Source organism: Salvia miltiorrhiza, chromosome 1, assembly GCF_028751815.1.
Source record: "Salvia miltiorrhiza cultivar Shanhuang (shh) chromosome 1, IMPLAD_Smil_shh, whole genome shotgun sequence".
NCBI lineage: Eukaryota > Viridiplantae > Streptophyta > Magnoliopsida > Lamiales > Lamiaceae > Salvia > Salvia miltiorrhiza.
This window is the reverse complement of record NC_080387.1, coordinates 76,941,415-76,959,755: the sequence shown is the minus strand read 5'-3', so window position 1 is coordinate 76,959,755 and position 18,341 is coordinate 76,941,415. Positions and strand designations below refer to the sequence as shown.

At 36.3% G+C, this 18,341-nt stretch overlaps 1 protein-coding gene and 3 long non-coding RNA genes across 4 annotated transcripts; 2 read left to right on the top strand and 2 right to left on the bottom strand.

Moving 5' to 3' along the window:
• Nucleotides 1-4,678: 4,678 nt before the first annotated feature.
• Nucleotides 4,679-7,174, bottom strand: LOC131006391 (uncharacterized). The gene is made up of 2 exons (XR_009095512.1): nucleotides 5,548-7,174; nucleotides 4,679-5,138 (listed from the first exon to the last, which is right to left on the bottom strand). It is a non-coding gene; the product is annotated as an uncharacterized LOC131006391 (long non-coding RNA).
• A 3,777-nt stretch (nucleotides 7,175-10,951) lies between these two features.
• On the bottom strand, nucleotides 10,952-11,944 carry LOC131006390 (uncharacterized). The gene is made up of 2 exons (XR_009095511.1): nucleotides 11,821-11,944; nucleotides 10,952-11,411 (listed from the first exon to the last, which is right to left on the bottom strand). It is a non-coding gene; the product is annotated as an uncharacterized LOC131006390 (long non-coding RNA).
• On the top strand, nucleotides 11,228-12,462 carry LOC131006382 (uncharacterized). Its single transcript, XR_009095504.1, has 2 exons — nucleotides 11,228-11,367; nucleotides 11,447-12,462. It is a non-coding gene; the product is annotated as an uncharacterized LOC131006382 (long non-coding RNA).
• A 3,416-nt stretch (nucleotides 12,463-15,878) lies between these two features.
• On the top strand, nucleotides 15,879-18,020 carry LOC131014090 (probable leucine-rich repeat receptor-like protein kinase At5g63930). Its single transcript, XM_057942015.1, has 3 exons — nucleotides 15,879-16,110; nucleotides 16,890-17,033; nucleotides 17,842-18,020. Exons 1-3 carry the CDS (start codon nucleotides 16,023-16,025, stop codon nucleotides 18,018-18,020), a joined length of 411 nt encoding a protein of 136 aa, XP_057797998.1. The 5' UTR covers nucleotides 15,879-16,022.
• The last annotated feature ends 321 nt before the right edge of the window (nucleotides 18,021-18,341 follow it).

Sequence of the window (18,341 nt, the reverse complement as noted above, 5' to 3'; positions counted from 1 at the left end):
AAAATTGCTAGCCAAAATGCTAAGTATTGGGCTTTTTGCATAAAATCCTATCAACCTTAAAATCATGAAATACTCGGGCTTCTATGATTTTTAAAAAATCCCGATATAATCTGCTCGTTAAATAACTAAGTTCAGGTTTTACATAAAAATTGAGACTTCTCTTTCTTCTTTAAAATCATAGAAAACAATATTAATAATATATATACTGCAGTGAAAATGCTGGGTGTTACAGGTCGACCCTTCGTCCATGCTATCGTTTTGTCATTTTTCTCCGTCCACAATAAATGTGATTTTTTCATGGACATATAATTTTATACTTTTATCTCAATATTTACCAAAAAAGTCATCCCGCACATTATTTATTAACAATTCAATTTTCATGGGATCTTTCTCTATTCCATACACATTTTTTAAAATTTTCTTTAAATCCATGTTCTTCTTTCTACACCATATTTATCGTGAAGGGATGAAGTAATATTAAAAAAAAAAAATTACCAAAAAGAGGATTAGTGATTAATTGGGCCTGGGGAGTTCAATTAAAGTAATTACCTAATTAATTCAGCATATTAATTATTTCGAAAAGTTTTTATCTTTGGCGTGTTAATAATTTCGACGTCTAAACATATTTTTTGCTTTCTTCAAACTTTCTGATCATGAAAAGATTGTTAAATTAATTATAGCTGTCTTCAAATTCTTCGATTAAATAACTCTATATGAGTCGTTGGAGGCTATGTTAGTAGAAAAGGGAACAAAATATGTCCGTGATTGAATTCTGGAGGGGGTAAATTTTTTACCACATTTGTAAATTTTATTGATTTATTTATTCTCATTGTAAATATGTGTGCACTACTCTTTACACCAAAACTTTAGTGAAAGAGTTTGGTATATCGTAACTAACCATGAGAATTGGAAATAATATGTGATACACATTTTAGTCTCATGCATAAGTCAAAGTCTATTGCCCGTTATGTAAGAGACAATTATATTTTCCTTTCAATCGATTTTTGAAAATTATCACGTCCTAGAAAAATACTAACTGAGAGTAATTTTCCATATAGAAGATGCCACTGGGCTCCCCAATAATTTGTTTATAGTTAAGAAATTTAATTATTCATTTTTCACTCCATATCTTGAGAGATCCGATTACTTATTGCAAGATATAGCACCAGAAATCGAACATATCAGATATGAATAATCCAATTAATTATTAAGGGGTTAAAAGCAAAGCTGCAAAACCGATAATAGGGCGAAATATGACAATTTCGGTCAAATCCAATTTGAATAGTCCCACAACTTGACATTTTTCATTGCCACATAAGATTGAATCTAGGTGAAATTGACTCTCATGGGATGATTCAGAATCAACTTACATTCATAAGTTGTTCTGCCATTATCACGATCAAACCATTAAAATAATATTCAAGAGATTTGTCGTGTGAAATAGTGAACCCATTTCAATTCAACTGACATTATTTCTTCAACTTGAATAATACTGATTCTTCAACCAGTTTTCAGATTTGTTTTTACATCTGTAATCGAAGGTGGTTAAGACTTAAAAAAGATTCATTTCAAGCTGAGAATTTCATGTGAACAGATATGAGAGGACGCGAGTCAGAGAACTAGAGACGAGGAGACTGAGTTTAAGAGATATCAGAGAATATTCTTTAATATTATTTTATATAAGGGGTTATAGGGAGTAAAACGGGAGGCTATGAATAGAATTACTCTTTTATATTTAAGTTCAAATTTTTATTATTTCATGGATCAAAACCCACTTCGTTTTATATTTATGGTAGATTTAGGAAGAAAAAAATTCCACTAAGCATCTTGGCCTTCCATTTCTAACAATAATGTAACCAATTCCAATTCCAACTATAAATCCACTTCCATAACCCATCACCACACTTCTCCAACCAAACCCACTATATTAATTGGTGGGTTTTGAACACCACTTGTACACTGTATTATAAATATGTGATGCACATTTGGTCTTATGCTTAAATCCCTTTTTCAAATGGAAACAACTATATATCATTTTTCAATCAATTTCTGAAAATTATAAACCTTTAAAAAGTTAATACAATTAGATTAAGCAATTATTATTCAGTGATTATCGCGATACCGAACCATTAAATATTGCAAATTCAATTTCACAATGATTCTTCCTCTAATGATCAATGTTAACATACATGTGTGTGATTCAATTTCACGTACCATTAAATATTGCAAATTTAATTTATCCATGAAAATGTGAAACACATTTAGGCTCACAAGAAGTGTTTTAGATTTGAATATAAATGGCATTTGTAGGCTTCTTGTTTTCTCACACAATTAGCACTCACAATATGGATGCATTTTCCCCATTTTCCCTTCTTTCGCTTCTCTTATTGTTTTCATGTCTTAGCCTCTCTGCTGCACACAACATAACTCAAATCAAAAGTGATGAATATATACTTCTTGCCTTCAAATCCCACATCACTTCAGATCCTTACAATATGTTGAAAAATAATTGGAGCAGTGGAACCTCGTTTTGCACGTGGAGAGGAGTTACTTGTGATTCACGTCGTAGCAGGGTCACTAAATTAAATATCTCTGATATGGGACTCGAAGGAAGCATTCCACAGGAAATTGGAAATCTTTCTTCACTCGCTTATCTTGATATGAGTTATAACTTTTTTCATGGTACTATTCCTCTATCCATTTTTTAATTTGTTGTTAGTAGAACCTTCAAAGACTCAAACTACTTAACTTGTCGTTTAACAAATTGGAAGGAGATATACCATCGAATTTGTACCAATGTCCACAACTTGAGAGTATTAACTTGTCAAGCAACTACTTTAGTGGAATATCACACTGCTTAAGGAATTAGACCTTAGTTCCAACAATTTGATAGGTATGTTCTTATCTCTATACTGAGAATTTAACTAGTTTGATGCCTTACTATTTCATTTCTATTGATAATCCAGAAATTGGTTGATAATGTCATTCGGTTTAAACGTAGATTTTGGGGTAAATTAATGGCAAAGCTATGGCTCTTGCGTCTAATGATATTTTGCAGTTCCTCAGTAACATGATGTATATATAGCTAAGCAATTTATTTATTCTTTTCTCATTTTACTTTCAACTTTATTAATACTAATTCTTTATTCAGATGCTCATCTCCAAATATAAAAAACTAGTGAGCATTTTGACGTGGAATTATTTTAAACTGTAATTTAAATTAAGTTATAGTATTATTTTCCGTAATACTATTATCAAGTTGATTTGTGAGATTATACCGTCTGGAGTTCGTAAAATTTGGTCACAATACGCTTAACAAAAACTTAACAAAATTCTTCAAATTTGTGCTGAAGCTATTTAGTATATATTTTTTTTGCGTACGGAGGGTGTATTTTATACCATAATACTTTATCAGGCCGCCTATCAAAAGACATTTGCTCACATAATAACCTTCAAAGACTCAAACTACTTAGCCTGAGGTGGAACAAATTGGAGGGAGACATACCATTGAGTTTGGGTCAATGTACACAACTTGAGAGTATTGACTTGTCAATGAACAATTTGAAAGGTATGGTCTTATCTTTATTAATATTGATTCTTTATACTAATAATTTAACTTAAATAGAAAAAATATTAATTTATTTAACTTATTTTTTAAAATAAATATAAAATTTAGTTATTTTATTATATTCTCTACATTGTAGTTTTTTATAATTTTTTGTAACTTTTTTAGTTTTATTAAAAATAAATTAAAAATAAAAGATGCAAAAAAAATAACTACAATATAGATAGTACAATAAAACGACTAAATTCTATTAAATTAATTGAATTTTTTTTTATTCAATTAAATTGTGGGTGACCAAAATGTGACTGCATAGATTTATTGAATCTAATAACCATTATAGGTTCAACAAGTTTTGAAAGATCACATTAAGTACTCAAAATATCACAAGAGATACATACATACATTCATTTAATTTCATATAGTTGGACAATGTTAATTTACATTTCATAATTGATAAGATGTATGGATATTTTTATTTTCATTATTTGAATTTTTTTTATTAGTCCCACCCTTGTAATGGGATATTAGCTCACGTAATAGTATTTATGAAGGTCCTGAGATATCCTAAAATCTTGCTTATGTTATTTTTATTTATCTAAGATAATCGTAAACAATAATTATCAACACACCTTTTGTTTATATCCTGTAATGACCCGCATTTTTATTTTTATTTAATATGGTATCGCGATAATTAATATCGCATCTTTCAGTAAATGAAACCCAGTTACCAGTTATATATGAATTCAGTTTATAGTCCTGATTTTTTTTATCAGAAATGGAGTATTATTTTAGCCGTATGCTTTTGTATGCATGAGAAAAACGCGACGAGGATTATTGAGCTATTCAATAATTATTATTTTTAATTGACTTAGCGAAGTCAAGTTATTTATTAATCGAGAAACGGAAGCAGTTATATTTTATTAGTGCTACTAGAAGTCGAGGATTTATTCCGACAGCAAAGCAGATTAAATCTACGGATTTAATTTAAGTTATATTATAGTTTATCAAGTTAGCAGGCAAGGAAAAAGATATCAAACAGATACAATAACGGATGATAGAGAATAGAAGCCAGTATTTTATTTACAGTTCACAGATTACAGGCTAGTTCCCAGCTTGGGGAAAATCGTCTAGTATATCACAAAGATTTTGTACTCTACGTGGCCACTTACTGCCACTCACTAAAGTATTAACAATCAAAGGAAGAAAAGTCAATAAAAGAAAAGAAGATAGAGAGATATGAAATGTGTGGGGCTGTGCAAAATCTGCAGCAGCCTCCAATCCCCTTCAATTTCCACTCACTCTTACCTCCCCACCACTACCATAAAAATCATTAAAGTTGAGAGAAAGAAAATGAGTGTGCTGCCCACCACCCTTGTTCCCCATCTCTTCAGCCGCCCTCTTTTAATATCAACTCCCATCAACCAACAACTCCTTCTCATATAATCTCTTTTTAAGCTAGCATTCCTCTCATTTTCTTCATTGGCGCATCGGCAATCAAACGAAAAGGGAGATTCATTGTGCTGCCAGAGGTAAGCCTAGGCTTAAATCCCTCCATTTCCTTCATAAGTTCAGCCTGCAATTGTTAAGCAAATAAGCAATTTATTTCAGTTTCTATCCATTGAACTCCAGAGCAACCAACCAAAAACACAAGAACATTCAAGGTATTTTTACATCGGTATGCTTTCTTCTTTGTTACACGCCTCATTTCCCATGAAGCATATGATCAGTTTATTTGAAAAGCATAGTAGGAGACGAATGGTATAATCTTTTATCCATATAGAATCAACAACCCATGACTTTCACACAAGGCAAATACAATGAGAATTTCTGACGACACATAGCAAAACCATGATGCCTAGTTTCAATCTATAGCATAAACGACAATAGGAGCCAAAGGTTTAATTTACGGACTGCACTGAACTAGAAAAAAAACCATATCTTGCTGCTTTTGCTTTTAAAAATACTAAGAGTTAGGGCCGAACCTCAACTGCTGGAACGAAGAATGAAAACGGCGAACTCTCGTCGTCTTGCCTGCATCGGAAAGAAGGGCTGACAGCCCGACGGGGACGACGACGACGGTCGGGACAGGGCGAACTCGCCCAACCTCATCAGGGCCCCGAACAGCAGCTGCCCGGCGACGAGCTGAGACTTGTGCGCAGCAGCAGCGTCCAGGGGCAGCAGCGACGCGGTGAGAGGCGTAGGCCTTCTTACTCCAGTCGCCGGTGGAGAGAATCGCCGGAGGCAGCTGACGCCGATCAGATCAGAGCCGAGCAGGGGCTCGAGTGCAGCAAACGCGGACGCTCGACAGCGGCGTCCTTCCCTTTTCTGAAATCTAGGGCTCGACGTCGGAGAGGGATAGGAGGACGGGAGTTGGACGGCGCCACTCCCAGACGACGACCGCTCGCCGGATTCCAGACGGAGGTGCGACAGCGGCGATGATTTCCAGAGTTAGGGCTCGGCTAGGTTCTGCGATGAAGAGAGAGAGCAACGCCGGTGTTTGACGCGTCGCCGATCGAAGCTGATCGGAGCATATGACGGCTGAACGGCCGGAGTAGGCGCAGCCGACCAGAATTTGGCAGAGAGAGAGAGAGATCGGCTTTGAAGAAGAAGGAAGAGCGGCCCCCTTGAGAATGAGAGAGAGATCGAGAGTTTAGAAAGAGAGAGAGATTGGGCTATGTTTTGGGCTTACCCTATTTTTTTGTTAATCATTTGGGCTTTCTTTTATTTAATTGTTGGGCCTATTTTCTTATGTTATTTGGGCCGATGCATTTTATGTTGGGCTTGAGTTGTTCTGTTGGGCCGAAAATGTAGAAGGAAAGTGAATGGGCTTAAGTCAGTTTGGGCTTGAGTTTTGGGGCTATTTTTGTTGGGCTCGTTTAAATGATTTTAATTAGTCTGGACTGCTCTTTTTATTTAACATGGACTCAATTTTAATTAATAGTTCAGCCTTCAGTTATATAAATTTTGGGCCGATTTTAATTACTGTATGGGCCTCTGATTTTAATTTAAATTGGGCTGATTTTAGTTACTTATGGGCCTCTGATTTTAATTTAATTTGGGCCTAATTTATTTTTTTTAAGTTGGGCCGAAAATTTTGAGCTTGTGTTTTAAAGATTTGGGCTTCTTTTTATTTAAGTTGGGCCGAATTTTTAGCTTGTTTTAAGGTAATTGGGCTTTTCCTTTTAATTTATTGTGGGCCGAATTATTTTAAGCTGGGCTTGATTTTATTTTAATTGCTTGGGCTTTCACAAATAAATTCGAAATGGGCCAGTCTTTAATTTAAATGGCCATTCCCATTATTTCTATTGGGCTTGAATTATTTTAAAGATTGGACTGATGCTTATTTTACGATGGGCTATTATTCTAATCCCATTTATATTTCGTTGGGCCAGTTTAATTCATCATTTGGGCCGATTAAATTGCCTATTGAACTGAGATTTATTCTTTCCAGCCCACATTAATTTCTATCATCACTTGGGCTGAAGCTACTTCTTAAGTTAAGCCTTGCAGTAATTATTTTGATGGAGCCCAATTATTTATCAGTGAATGAGCCGCCCAGTTTATTAATTATTGTTTTGGATTTCAGACTTTAAAGCGAACTATTATCATTTATTTCTTTAAAGCCACTGGTTTATTTAATTAATTGGCTACTCTCTTTTGAGCCTATTAATTATTTGAGGTTACGCTAGTAATGATGTTTCTATCGAAAAGCCCGATAATTTCTACAAGGTCACACCTCGTTTAAAGCCGAGTTAGTCCTTTTTCAATTCAAGATTTTGAATTAGATGTTTATGCGAGGTTTATTTCACGACTAGAATATTCCGATGAGGAAGGAAGAATCACAGTTTTATTCGACCGCGCTAAACGAGAATTAGCTAAATCTATTAACGATGATTAATAGTAGAATTCCCGATTATCGCTCAGAAGATTAGTACATGCATACCTGATTCATGCATAATAGTTAAATTACGCTTTCTCATTAATTAAGAATTTTCCTCGAGGCAATGTCTTATTTTATATTCTCGTGATTAAGGTCAAGCGCGAGAGTAAGAACTACTCAAGGAGTCACAATACCTTAACAAAACTTTGCTATCAGGTGGGCAATTTCTTACGCGTAAATAAAATGCTATGCATGTGTTATGCTTTAAAATGCAAATTGGATCTTCAAGTGTGGTATGCTTTATTATGCTTTACGCTAAATGATTTACGCTTGATTACGTTTATTTACGCTTGAATGCTTTACGCTGATAAGTTTGTGTCTGTGATTGATGATTGCGTCTGTTGGGGGAGGCCTCCCTCAACAGTACGATGCCGTGTCCGCTGAGGAGGGCCTTCCTCACGGCGCGATGCCCGTGACCGCTGAGAGAGGCCTCTCTCGCGGCGCGATGCCAGTATGCCAGTATGCCAGTGTTACAGCGTCTATTGGGGGAGGCCTCCCTCAATAGTACGATGTCGTGACCGCTGAGGGAGGCTTCCCTTCACGGTGCGATGCCCGTGTTCGTTGGGGAAGGCCTTCTCCACGACACGATGTTTGTTAATAAAGATTGATGATGAAGAATGCCCTTATGCTATTTATGAATTTGGAAATGTTAATGAGCAAAGGATATGAAAGAAACTCATGCCTCTTATGCGATATTGTGAAATTGTTAATGATGTTATGTTATATGCTTGGCAACTGCCCACTAAGTACTCTTGTACTTAGCCCTTCGATGTTTATGTTTGTGCAGGTTGAGCTGTGATGGGCGATGAAGTGTTGCTGAGTAGAGTTTTTGTTGAACTTAAAGTAGGCTCAGAAAGGATACATGTCTTCATACATGTATCTCAGTTATGCATTCCGCTGTAAACACTGATTATTTCAGTTACGCCTTCCGTTGCAAACTCTGATAATGTTTTAGCCAAGCCCCTAACGATGCCTTTTTCCTTTCAAGGAATATCACGCGTATCCAAGCTCTTTGAATACCCTTTTTATGCAAACTATGCATTTTTCCTTTTTAAGGAATATTTCACGCGTATCCAAGCTCTTTGAGTATTCTTTTATGCACCCCTTTCTAAACCCGCTTCGTAATTTCCCTTCCCCAGTCATGGTTTTCCCGGATTAATTATCCTTAATTAAGGCCGGTCGTGACAGAGTGGTATCAGAGCAGTTCGTTTGCTCTGAGCCTAAGAGTTTATTTAAGCCAAACTTTGAATTGATCACTAAAGTGTCTAGAGTTCAATCGACAAAGCTCAGCACTTCATCGCATCACACTCAACGAAGCAGAATGGTATGCTCTTCCAAGTTTTGAGTTAATGTTTACAAAAAGTGAGAATTATCGTAATAGCAAAGTGAGTAACTGTTAATAGCTATGTTATGTTGTTATTGAATGAAATGATTTACGTAAGTACGATTAAGTATGCCTATGGAATAAATCCCTATGAACATAGAGCTATTAAGATATGAGATCACCACTACTACAGAACATAGAAGCAAACATAGAAGAAATTAGATTGTATCTTTTGGTGGCTATAGTGAAGGAAGCAAGATAAGTGATACATATAGAATAATTTTTAAGCTCATGATATTATAGCCGCTATAAATCTCCATGACTTATGCCTAAGTATCCAGTTTAGATGATGTGATATTATATGCTTAAGAATTGATATGACTCATGGAAATGAGATGCTAAGGACCCTTAAAGCTTACTACATCAATGTTGTCATTAAGTTAACCTGTACAAGAATTCTTTAGAGGCTTGTATTAGATTATGCTAGAGTGTACTAATTGGCACATCCCTGCTATCAGAATGCCGCCTAAGAGAGGACGCCCTGCGAGAAACAATAACAATCGCAGAAACCGTAACGCTGTACCCGAAGAACCACAAGATGCTCGAGGACATAACTCATCCCCTCCGCCCCCAACTAGGAGAGTCGAAGAACTCTTTTTAACGCAAAATCCACCTACGTTTGACGGAACGAGTGAACCAGCTGAAGCTGAGATTTGGGTGCGTGCAATGGAACGCATTTTCAACTTTCTGGTGGGAAGCACGACGAAAAATTCTGACACCTGAACAATGGGCAAGTTATACTTGGGAAGATTTTAAGACAGGATTATATGATAAATATATTCCAAAAAGCTATAGGAAGAAAAAAAAAAACTGAGTTCTACGAGTTGAAACAAGGAAAGAAACCTGTGGTTGAATACGACAAGGAATTCTGCAACCTGTCGAGGTTTGCTCCACAACAAGTGGACACAGATGAGAAGATGGCAGAGAAATTTTGTGCCGGACTGCGGTACGAAATTAGGATGGCTCTAGCAAGCCACGGAGGACTCTCATACACGGAGTCTCTGAACAGGGCACTTGACATTGAAGCTGCAATGCCGTCGGACAAGTCAACCCCATTGTTGATCTCAACGCCAAATGATCCACCAGTAGCCTCACATACTCTCAAAGGGAAGCGCAAGTGGGACAACAACGAAGACAATATCAATCAGACTAATAAGAAAGTGTGGCAACAAAAAGAACGGGCCGAACAGTTTATTCAACAAAGGCACGAGGCACAGACTAATCTCGAGCCAACTGGAGGTAACCAAGGTCAGAGAGGAATTTCACCTTGCCCAAATTGCGGTAAGATGCATAGGGGTATCTGTCGGGCCGGAACTAACGGTTGTTACAATTGTGGCCAAAAGGGTCACTACTCCACGCAATGCCCCAACAGACAACGAGGTTCAGCAATTGGGAACACCCACACACCCTTGCCGGTAATACGTGGACACTTGCGAAATCAGCCTCAATCACATCAGTGAAAATCTTATGGAGACACCGCAGACAAGAAAAGCTACGTGGGAACTTGAAGACAAGATGAAGGAAAAATACCCCGAACTGTTTTAGCAGAGATATGCAAATTTCGGGACGAAATTTTTGTTAAGAGGGGTAGTATGTAATGACCCGCATTTTTATTTTTATTTAATATGGTATCGCGATAATTAATATCGCATCTTTCAGTAAATGAAACCCAGTTACCAGTTATATATGAATTCAGTTTATAGTCCTGATTTTTTTTATCAGAAATGGAGTATTATTTTAGCCGTATGCTTTTGTATGCATGAGAAAAACGCGACGAGGATTATTGAGCTATTCAATAATTATTATTTTTAATTGACTTAGCGAAGTCAAGTTATTTATTAATCGAGAAACGGAAGCAGTTATATTTTATTAGTGCTACTAGAAGTCGAGGATTTATTCCGACAGCAAAGCAGATTAAATCTACGGATTTAATTTAAGTTATATTATAGTTTATCAAGTTAGCAGGCAAGGAAAAAGATATCAAACAGATACAATAACGGATGATAGAGAATAGAAGTCAGTATTTTATTTACAGTTCACAGATTACAGGCTAGTTCCCAGCTTGGGGAAAATCGTCTAGTATATCACAAAGATTTTGTACTCTACGTGGCCACTTACTGCCACTCACTAAAGTATTAACAATCAAAGGAAGAAAAGTCAATAAAAGAAAAGAAGATAGAGAGATATGAAATGTGTGGGGCTGTGCAAAATCTGCAGCAGCCTCCAATCCCCTTCAATTTCCACTCACTCTTACCTCCCCACCACTACCATAAAAATCATTAAAGTTGAGAGAAAGAAAATGAGTGTGCTGCCCACCACCCTTGTTCCCCATCTCTTCAGCCGCCCTCTTTTAATATCAACTCCCATCAACCAACAACTCCTTCTCATATAATCTCTTTTTAAGCTAGCATTCCTCTCATTTTCTTCATTGGCGCATCGGCAATCAAACGAAAAGGGAGATTCATTGTGCTGCCAGAGGTAAGCCTAGGCTTAAATCCCTCCATTTCCTTCATAAGTTCAGCCTGCAATTGTTAAGCAAATAAGCAATTTATTTCAGTTTCTATCCATTGAACTCCAGAGCAACCAACCAAAAACACAAGAACATTCAAGGTATTTTTACATCGGTATGCTTTCTTCTTTGTTACACGCCTCATTTCCCATGAAGCATATGATCAGTTTATTTGAAAAGCATAGTAGGAGACGAATGGTATAATCTTTTATCCATATAGAATCAACAACCCATGACTTTCACACAAGGCAAATACAATGAGAATTTCTGACGACACATAGCAAAACCATGATGCCTAGTTTCAATCTATAGCATAAACGACAATAGGAGCCAAAGGTTTAATTTACGGACTGCACTGAACTAGAAAAAAAACCATATCTTGCTGCTTTTGCTTTTAAAAATACTAAGAGTTAGGGCCGAACCTCAACTGCTGGAACGAAGAATGAAAACGGCGAACTCTCGTCGTCTTGCCTGCATCGGAAAGAAGGGCTGACAGCCCGACGGGGACGACGACGACGGTCGGGACAGGGCGAACTCGCCCAACCTCATCAGGGCCCCGAACAGCAGCTGCCCGGCGACGAGCTGAGACTTGTGCGCAGCAGCAGCGTCCAGGGGCAGCAGCGACGCGGTGAGAGGCGTAGGCCTTCTTACTCCAGTCGCCGGTGGAGAGAATCGCCGGAGGCAGCTGACGCCGATCAGATCAGAGCCGAGCAGGGGCTCGAGTGCAGCAAACGCGGACGCTCGACAGCGGCGTCCTTCCCTTTTCTGAAATCTAGGGCTCGACGTCGGAGAGGGATAGGAGGACGGGAGTTGGACGGCGCCACTCCCAGACGACGACCGCTCGCCGGATTCCAGACGGAGGTGCGACAGCGGCGATGATTTCCAGAGTTAGGGCTCGGCTAGGTTCTGCGATGAAGAGAGAGAGCAACGCCGGTGTTTGACGCGTCGCCGATCGAAGCTGATCGGAGCATATGACGGCTGAACGGCCGGAGTAGGCGCAGCCGACCAGAATTTGGCAGAGAGAGAGAGAGATCGGCTTTGAAGAAGAAGGAAGAGCGGCCCCCTTGAGAATGAGAGAGAGATCGAGAGTTTAGAAAGAGAGAGAGATTGGGCTATGTTTTGGGCTTACCCTATTTTTTGTTAATCATTTGGGCTTTCTTTTATTTAATTGTTGGGCCTATTTTCTTATGTTATTTGGGCCGATGCATTTTATGTTGGGCTTGAGTTGTTCTGTTGGGCCGAAAATGTAGAAGGAAAGTGAATGGGCTTAAGTCAGTTTGGGCTTGAGTTTTGGGGCTATTTTTGTTGGGCTCGTTTAAATGATTTTAATTAGTCTGGACTGCTCTTTTTATTTAACATGGACTCAATTTTAATTAATAGTTCAGCCTTCAGTTATATAAATTTTGGGCCGATTTTAATTACTGTATGGGCCTCTGATTTTAATTTAAATTGGGCTGATTTTAGTTACTTATGGGCCTCTGATTTTAATTTAATTTGGGCCTAATTTATTTTTTTTAAGTTGGGCCGAAAATTTTGAGCTTGTGTTTTAAAGATTTGGGCTTCTTTTTATTTAAGTTGGGCCGAATTTTTAGCTTGTTTTAAGGTAATTGGGCTTTTCCTTTTAATTTATTGTGGGCCGAATTATTTTAAGCTGGGCTTGATTTTATTTTAATTGCTTGGGCTTTCACAAATAAATTCGAAATGGGCCAGTCTTTAATTTAAATGGCCATTCCCATTATTTCTATTGGGCTTGAATTATTTTAAAGATTGGACTGATGCTTATTTTACGATGGGCTATTATTCTAATCCCATTTATATTTCGTTGGGCCAGTTTAATTCATCATTTGGGCCGATTAAATTGCCTATTGAACTGAGATTTATTCTTTCCAGCCCACATTAATTTCTATCATCACTTGGGCTGAAGCTACTTCTTAAGTTAAGCCTTGCAGTAATTATTTTGATGGAGCCCAATTATTTATCAGTGAATGAGCCGCCCAGTTTATTAATTATTGTTTTGGATTTCAGACTTTAAAGCGAACTATTATCATTTATTTCTTTAAAGCCACTGGTTTATTTAATTAATTGGCTACTCTCTTTTGAGCCTATTAATTATTTGAGGTTACGCTAGTAATGATGTTTCTATCGAAAAGCCCGATAATTTCTACAAGGTCACACCTCGTTTAAAGCCGAGTTAGTCCTTTTTCAATTCAAGATTTTGAATTAGATGTTTATGCGAGGTTTATTTCACGACTAGAATATTCCGATGAGGAAGGAAGAATCACAGTTTTATTCGACCGCGCTAAACGAGAATTAGCTAAATCTATTAACGATGATTAATAGTAGAATTCCCGATTATCGCTCAGAAGATTAGTACATGCATACCTGATTCATGCATAATAGTTAAATTACGCTTTCTCATTAATTAAGAATTTTCCTCGAGGCAATGTCTTATTTTATATTCTCGTGATTAAGGTCAAGCGCGAGAGTAAGAACTACTCAAGGAGTCACAATACCTTAACAAAACTTTGCTATCAGGTGGGCAATTTCTTACGCGTAAATAAAATGCTATGCATGTGTTATGCTTTAAAATGCAAATTGGATCTTCAAGTGTGGTATGCTTTATTATGCTTTACGCTAAATGATTTACGCTTGATTACGTTTATTTACGCTTGAATGCTTTACGCTGATAAGTTTGTGTCTGTGATTGATGATTGCGTCTGTTGGGGGAGGCCTCCCTCAACAGTACGATGCCGTGTCCGCTGAGGAGGGCCTTCCTCACGGCGCGATGCCCGTGACCGCTGAGAGAGGCCTCTCTCGCGGCGCGATGCCAGTATGCCAGTATGCCAGTGTTACAGCGTCTATTGGGGGAGGCCTCCCTCAATAGTACGATGTCGTGACCGCTGAGGGAGGCTCCCCTTCACGGTGCGATGCCCGTGTTCGTTGGGGAAGGCCTTCTCCACGACACGATGTTTGTTAATAAAGATTGATGATGAAGAATGCCCTTATGCTATTTATGAATTTGGAAATGTTAATGAGCAAAGGATATGAAAGAAACTCATGCCTCTTATGCGATATTGTGAAATTGTTAATGATGTTATGTTATATGCTTGGCAACTGCCCACTAAGTACTCTTGTACTTAGCCCTTCGATGTTTATGTTTGTGCAGGTTGAGCTGTGATGGGCGATGAAGTGTTGCTGAGTAGAGTTTTTGTTGAACTTAAAGTAGGCTCAGAAAGGATACATGTCTTCATACATGTATCTCAGTTATGCATTCCGCTGTAAACACTGATTATTTCAGTTACGCCTTCCGTTGCAAACTCTGATAATGTTTTAGCCAAGCCCCTAACGATGCCTTTTTCCTTTCAAGGAATATCACGCGTATCCAAGCTCTTTGAATACCCTTTTTATGCAAACTATGCATTTTTCCTTTTTAAGGAATATTTCACGCGTATCCAAGCTCTTTGAGTATTCTTTTATGCACCCCTTTCTAAACCCGCTTCGTAATTTCCCTTCCCCAGTCATGGTTTTCCCGGATTAATTATCCTTAATTAAGGCCGGTCGTGACATATCCACAACTTCCTCCATTGACGTTCACATTTTATTTCTTCGAGTTTATTTCTCTTCGCCGACCGTCACCAAATTTTCTTTGGATTAAAATATTGGCCAACAATCACTTTAGTTCGTGTATCGCGATGCACGAGAAGGCGTACTAATTAGGAAAAGCACACCACTAACTAATTTTCTCCAATATTTATGATTTTGGAGTTCATACTATTTGTAACATATCATTATACCTGATTCAAATCGAGTTATCATGACTTAACACAATCTAGAGATGTTAGACATGAGTTTCAACAATCTTAGTGGACCATTTCCATGAGCCTAAGAGACCCGATTACTTATTGCAAGATATAGCACCGAAAATCGAACATACCAGCTTCAAAAGAGGTGAAATAATAATAATAATGTTTTTGGGAATTTATACTGAGAGGTATATATGTTCTTATCTCTATACTGAGAATTTAACTACTTTGATACCTTACTATTTCATTTCTATTGATAATCCAGAAATTGGTTGACAATGTCATTCAGTTTAAACGTAGATTTTTGGGAAAATGGCAAAACTACGGCTCTTGCCTCTAATGATATTTTTCGGTTCCTCGGTAACGTGATGTATATATAGCTAAAAAATTTAATTATTCTTTTCTCATTTTACTTTCAACTTTATTAATACTGATTCTTTATTCAGATGTTCAATCTAACAATAAAATCGGGCATGCACCTAAATCTAGATTTGATGTATTGTAGTCTCCAAATATAAAAAGCTAGTGAGTATTTCGACGGGGAATTATTTTAAATTAAATTATAGTAGTATTATACACATAATAAAAACTTAATAAAATTCTTAAAATCTGTGCCGAAGCTATTTAAGGTATTTATATTTTTTGCATACGGAAGGTGTATTTTATTCCATAATACTTTATCAGGCCGCTTACCAAAAGACATTTGCTCGCATAACAACCTTCAAAGACTCAAACTACTTAGCCTGTGGGCGAACAAATTGGAGGGAGATATACCATTGAGTTTGGGTCAATGTACACAACTTGAGAGTATTGACTTGGCAATGAACAACTTTGGTGGAAATGTCCCTCGAGAAATTGGGAACATCACACAGCTTAAGGAATTATACCTTCACCAGAACAATTTGAAAGGTATGCTCTTGTCTTTATACTAATAATTTAACTGATTATCTCGAAATCAATTGATGATATATAACGTCATTCAATTTCATGCTTTGTTTTCAAGCTTTGCATTGTTTTACAGTTCAATAAATCTATGCAACCACATTGTGGCCACCCACAATTTAGTTTAATAGGGAAAATTTCAATTTGTTTAATTTATTTTTTTAAATAAAAATAGGATTTAGTTATTTTATTGTATTCTCTACATTATAGTTATTTTTTTGTAATTTTTTTTAAGTGAATTGTGGGTGGCCACAATTTGGCTATTTAGCATTACTCTTTACATTATATCCATCATATGAAAAAAGATGATTAGAATTTACCATTTTGTCATAATTATTACTCATTTTTCTCGTTTTGGGGTTTGAGAAGAAACGGATTTTGATGTCAAATCTAATAACCATTATATATAGGTTCAACAAGTTTTGAAAGATCACTTTAAGTACTCAAAATATCACAAGAGATACATATATTCACTTAATTTCATATAGTTGGACAACGTTAATTTACATTTCATAATTGATCGTATGAATATTTTTATTTTCATTATTTGAATTTTTTCAGTCTCACCCTTGTAATGGGATATTAGCTCACATAATAGTATTTATCAAGGTATCCAAAAATTTTACTTATATAGTCCACCCAACTCCTTTTTCTGCATTTGCAAGATAGGGGAGCAGTTTGAAGTGGTATATCACTAATATACTTTATAATCAAACATAATTTTTTAACTTGACATTATTTCACAGGTGATATTCCGAAAGAGATTGGTTATCTTAATTATTTAGAGGTATTGAGCATGAGCGACAACAATCTCAATGGACGATTACCAAGACAACTTTGGAATGTCACGACTCTTCGTGAATTAAACATTGCCAACATCTCTTTAAGTGGTACGTTGTTACTTTTTTGCTAAATTTTTTTATTGAGATATTTGGTCTGAGGCATTAACCACCTTTATTGTTATTTCTAATAAGCCAATTGTTAATCATATTTATCGTCACTTTTCTGTCCTATTGTCTGTTCTTTGAACATTGTATATTACTGCTTTGACTCGGTTTACAGTTGAACAAAGGATTAACCTTAGCAATTAAAATAGAGATTTATTAAAAAAGGAAAGAAAGAAAAAACGTACCAACAAAGGATTAACCTAATTAGCAATAAATTAACCGTATGCTTTGATTAAATAAATGACTTTTTAATTTTATTTTAACAACTTATAACCAATTCGTAAATATCAGAGAGACCACTTAACTTAATTAAGACTATTGCTCATGATTACTTTAGTAGACTCTAAACCGAATTGTTTACAACTTAGCCCATATCACAAGATATATTGCTCATGCATTACTGTTGGTGGGCTCAATTTCACAGGTGGACTTTATTATTATTATTATTATTATTATTATTATTATTATTATTATTATTATTATTATTATTATTATTATTATTATTATTATTATTATTATTATTATTATTATCTCTTTCTCTCTCTCTCTATTATTGACTCAATTTGCATCGATCTAAATGGAATTGTTTACAATTTATCCCATATGATATATTCACTTTCATATAATTAGGAAAAACACATCACTAACTATTTTTCTAATACTTATGATTTAATTTGTAGTTCATACTATTTGTAACATATTATTACACCCGATTCAAAAATAGTTACCATGATTTGACACAATTTCACAGGTGGTATTCCGAAAGAGATTGATAATCTTAATAATCTAGAGATATTAGACATGAGAGGAAACAATCTTAGTGGACCATTTCCAAGACAAATCTTGAACATCACAAGTCTCCGTGAACTATACCTTGGTGGCGCCTCTTTAAATGGTATGTCTGCACTACTCTTTAAGCCAAAACTTTAGTGAAAGAGTTTGGTATATCGTAACTAACCATGAGAATTGGAAATAATATGTGATGCACATTTAGTCTTATGCTTAAGTCAAAGTTTATTGCCCGTCGTTAATATGGAAACTCTTTTCATGGTACTATTTCCTCTATCTGTTTTTTAATTTGTTGTTAATAGAATATATTTATTTATATGGTAATCCTATCAGCTTGTGTGATATCCCGACTTTTCTATAAGAAATATAGAAGATCTGTGACAGCCCTCGTTCCCGGGAGAATAGGAAATGTGCTACTTAATGGGATTTCTAGACTTTGCTCGGATAAAATAGGTGATATGT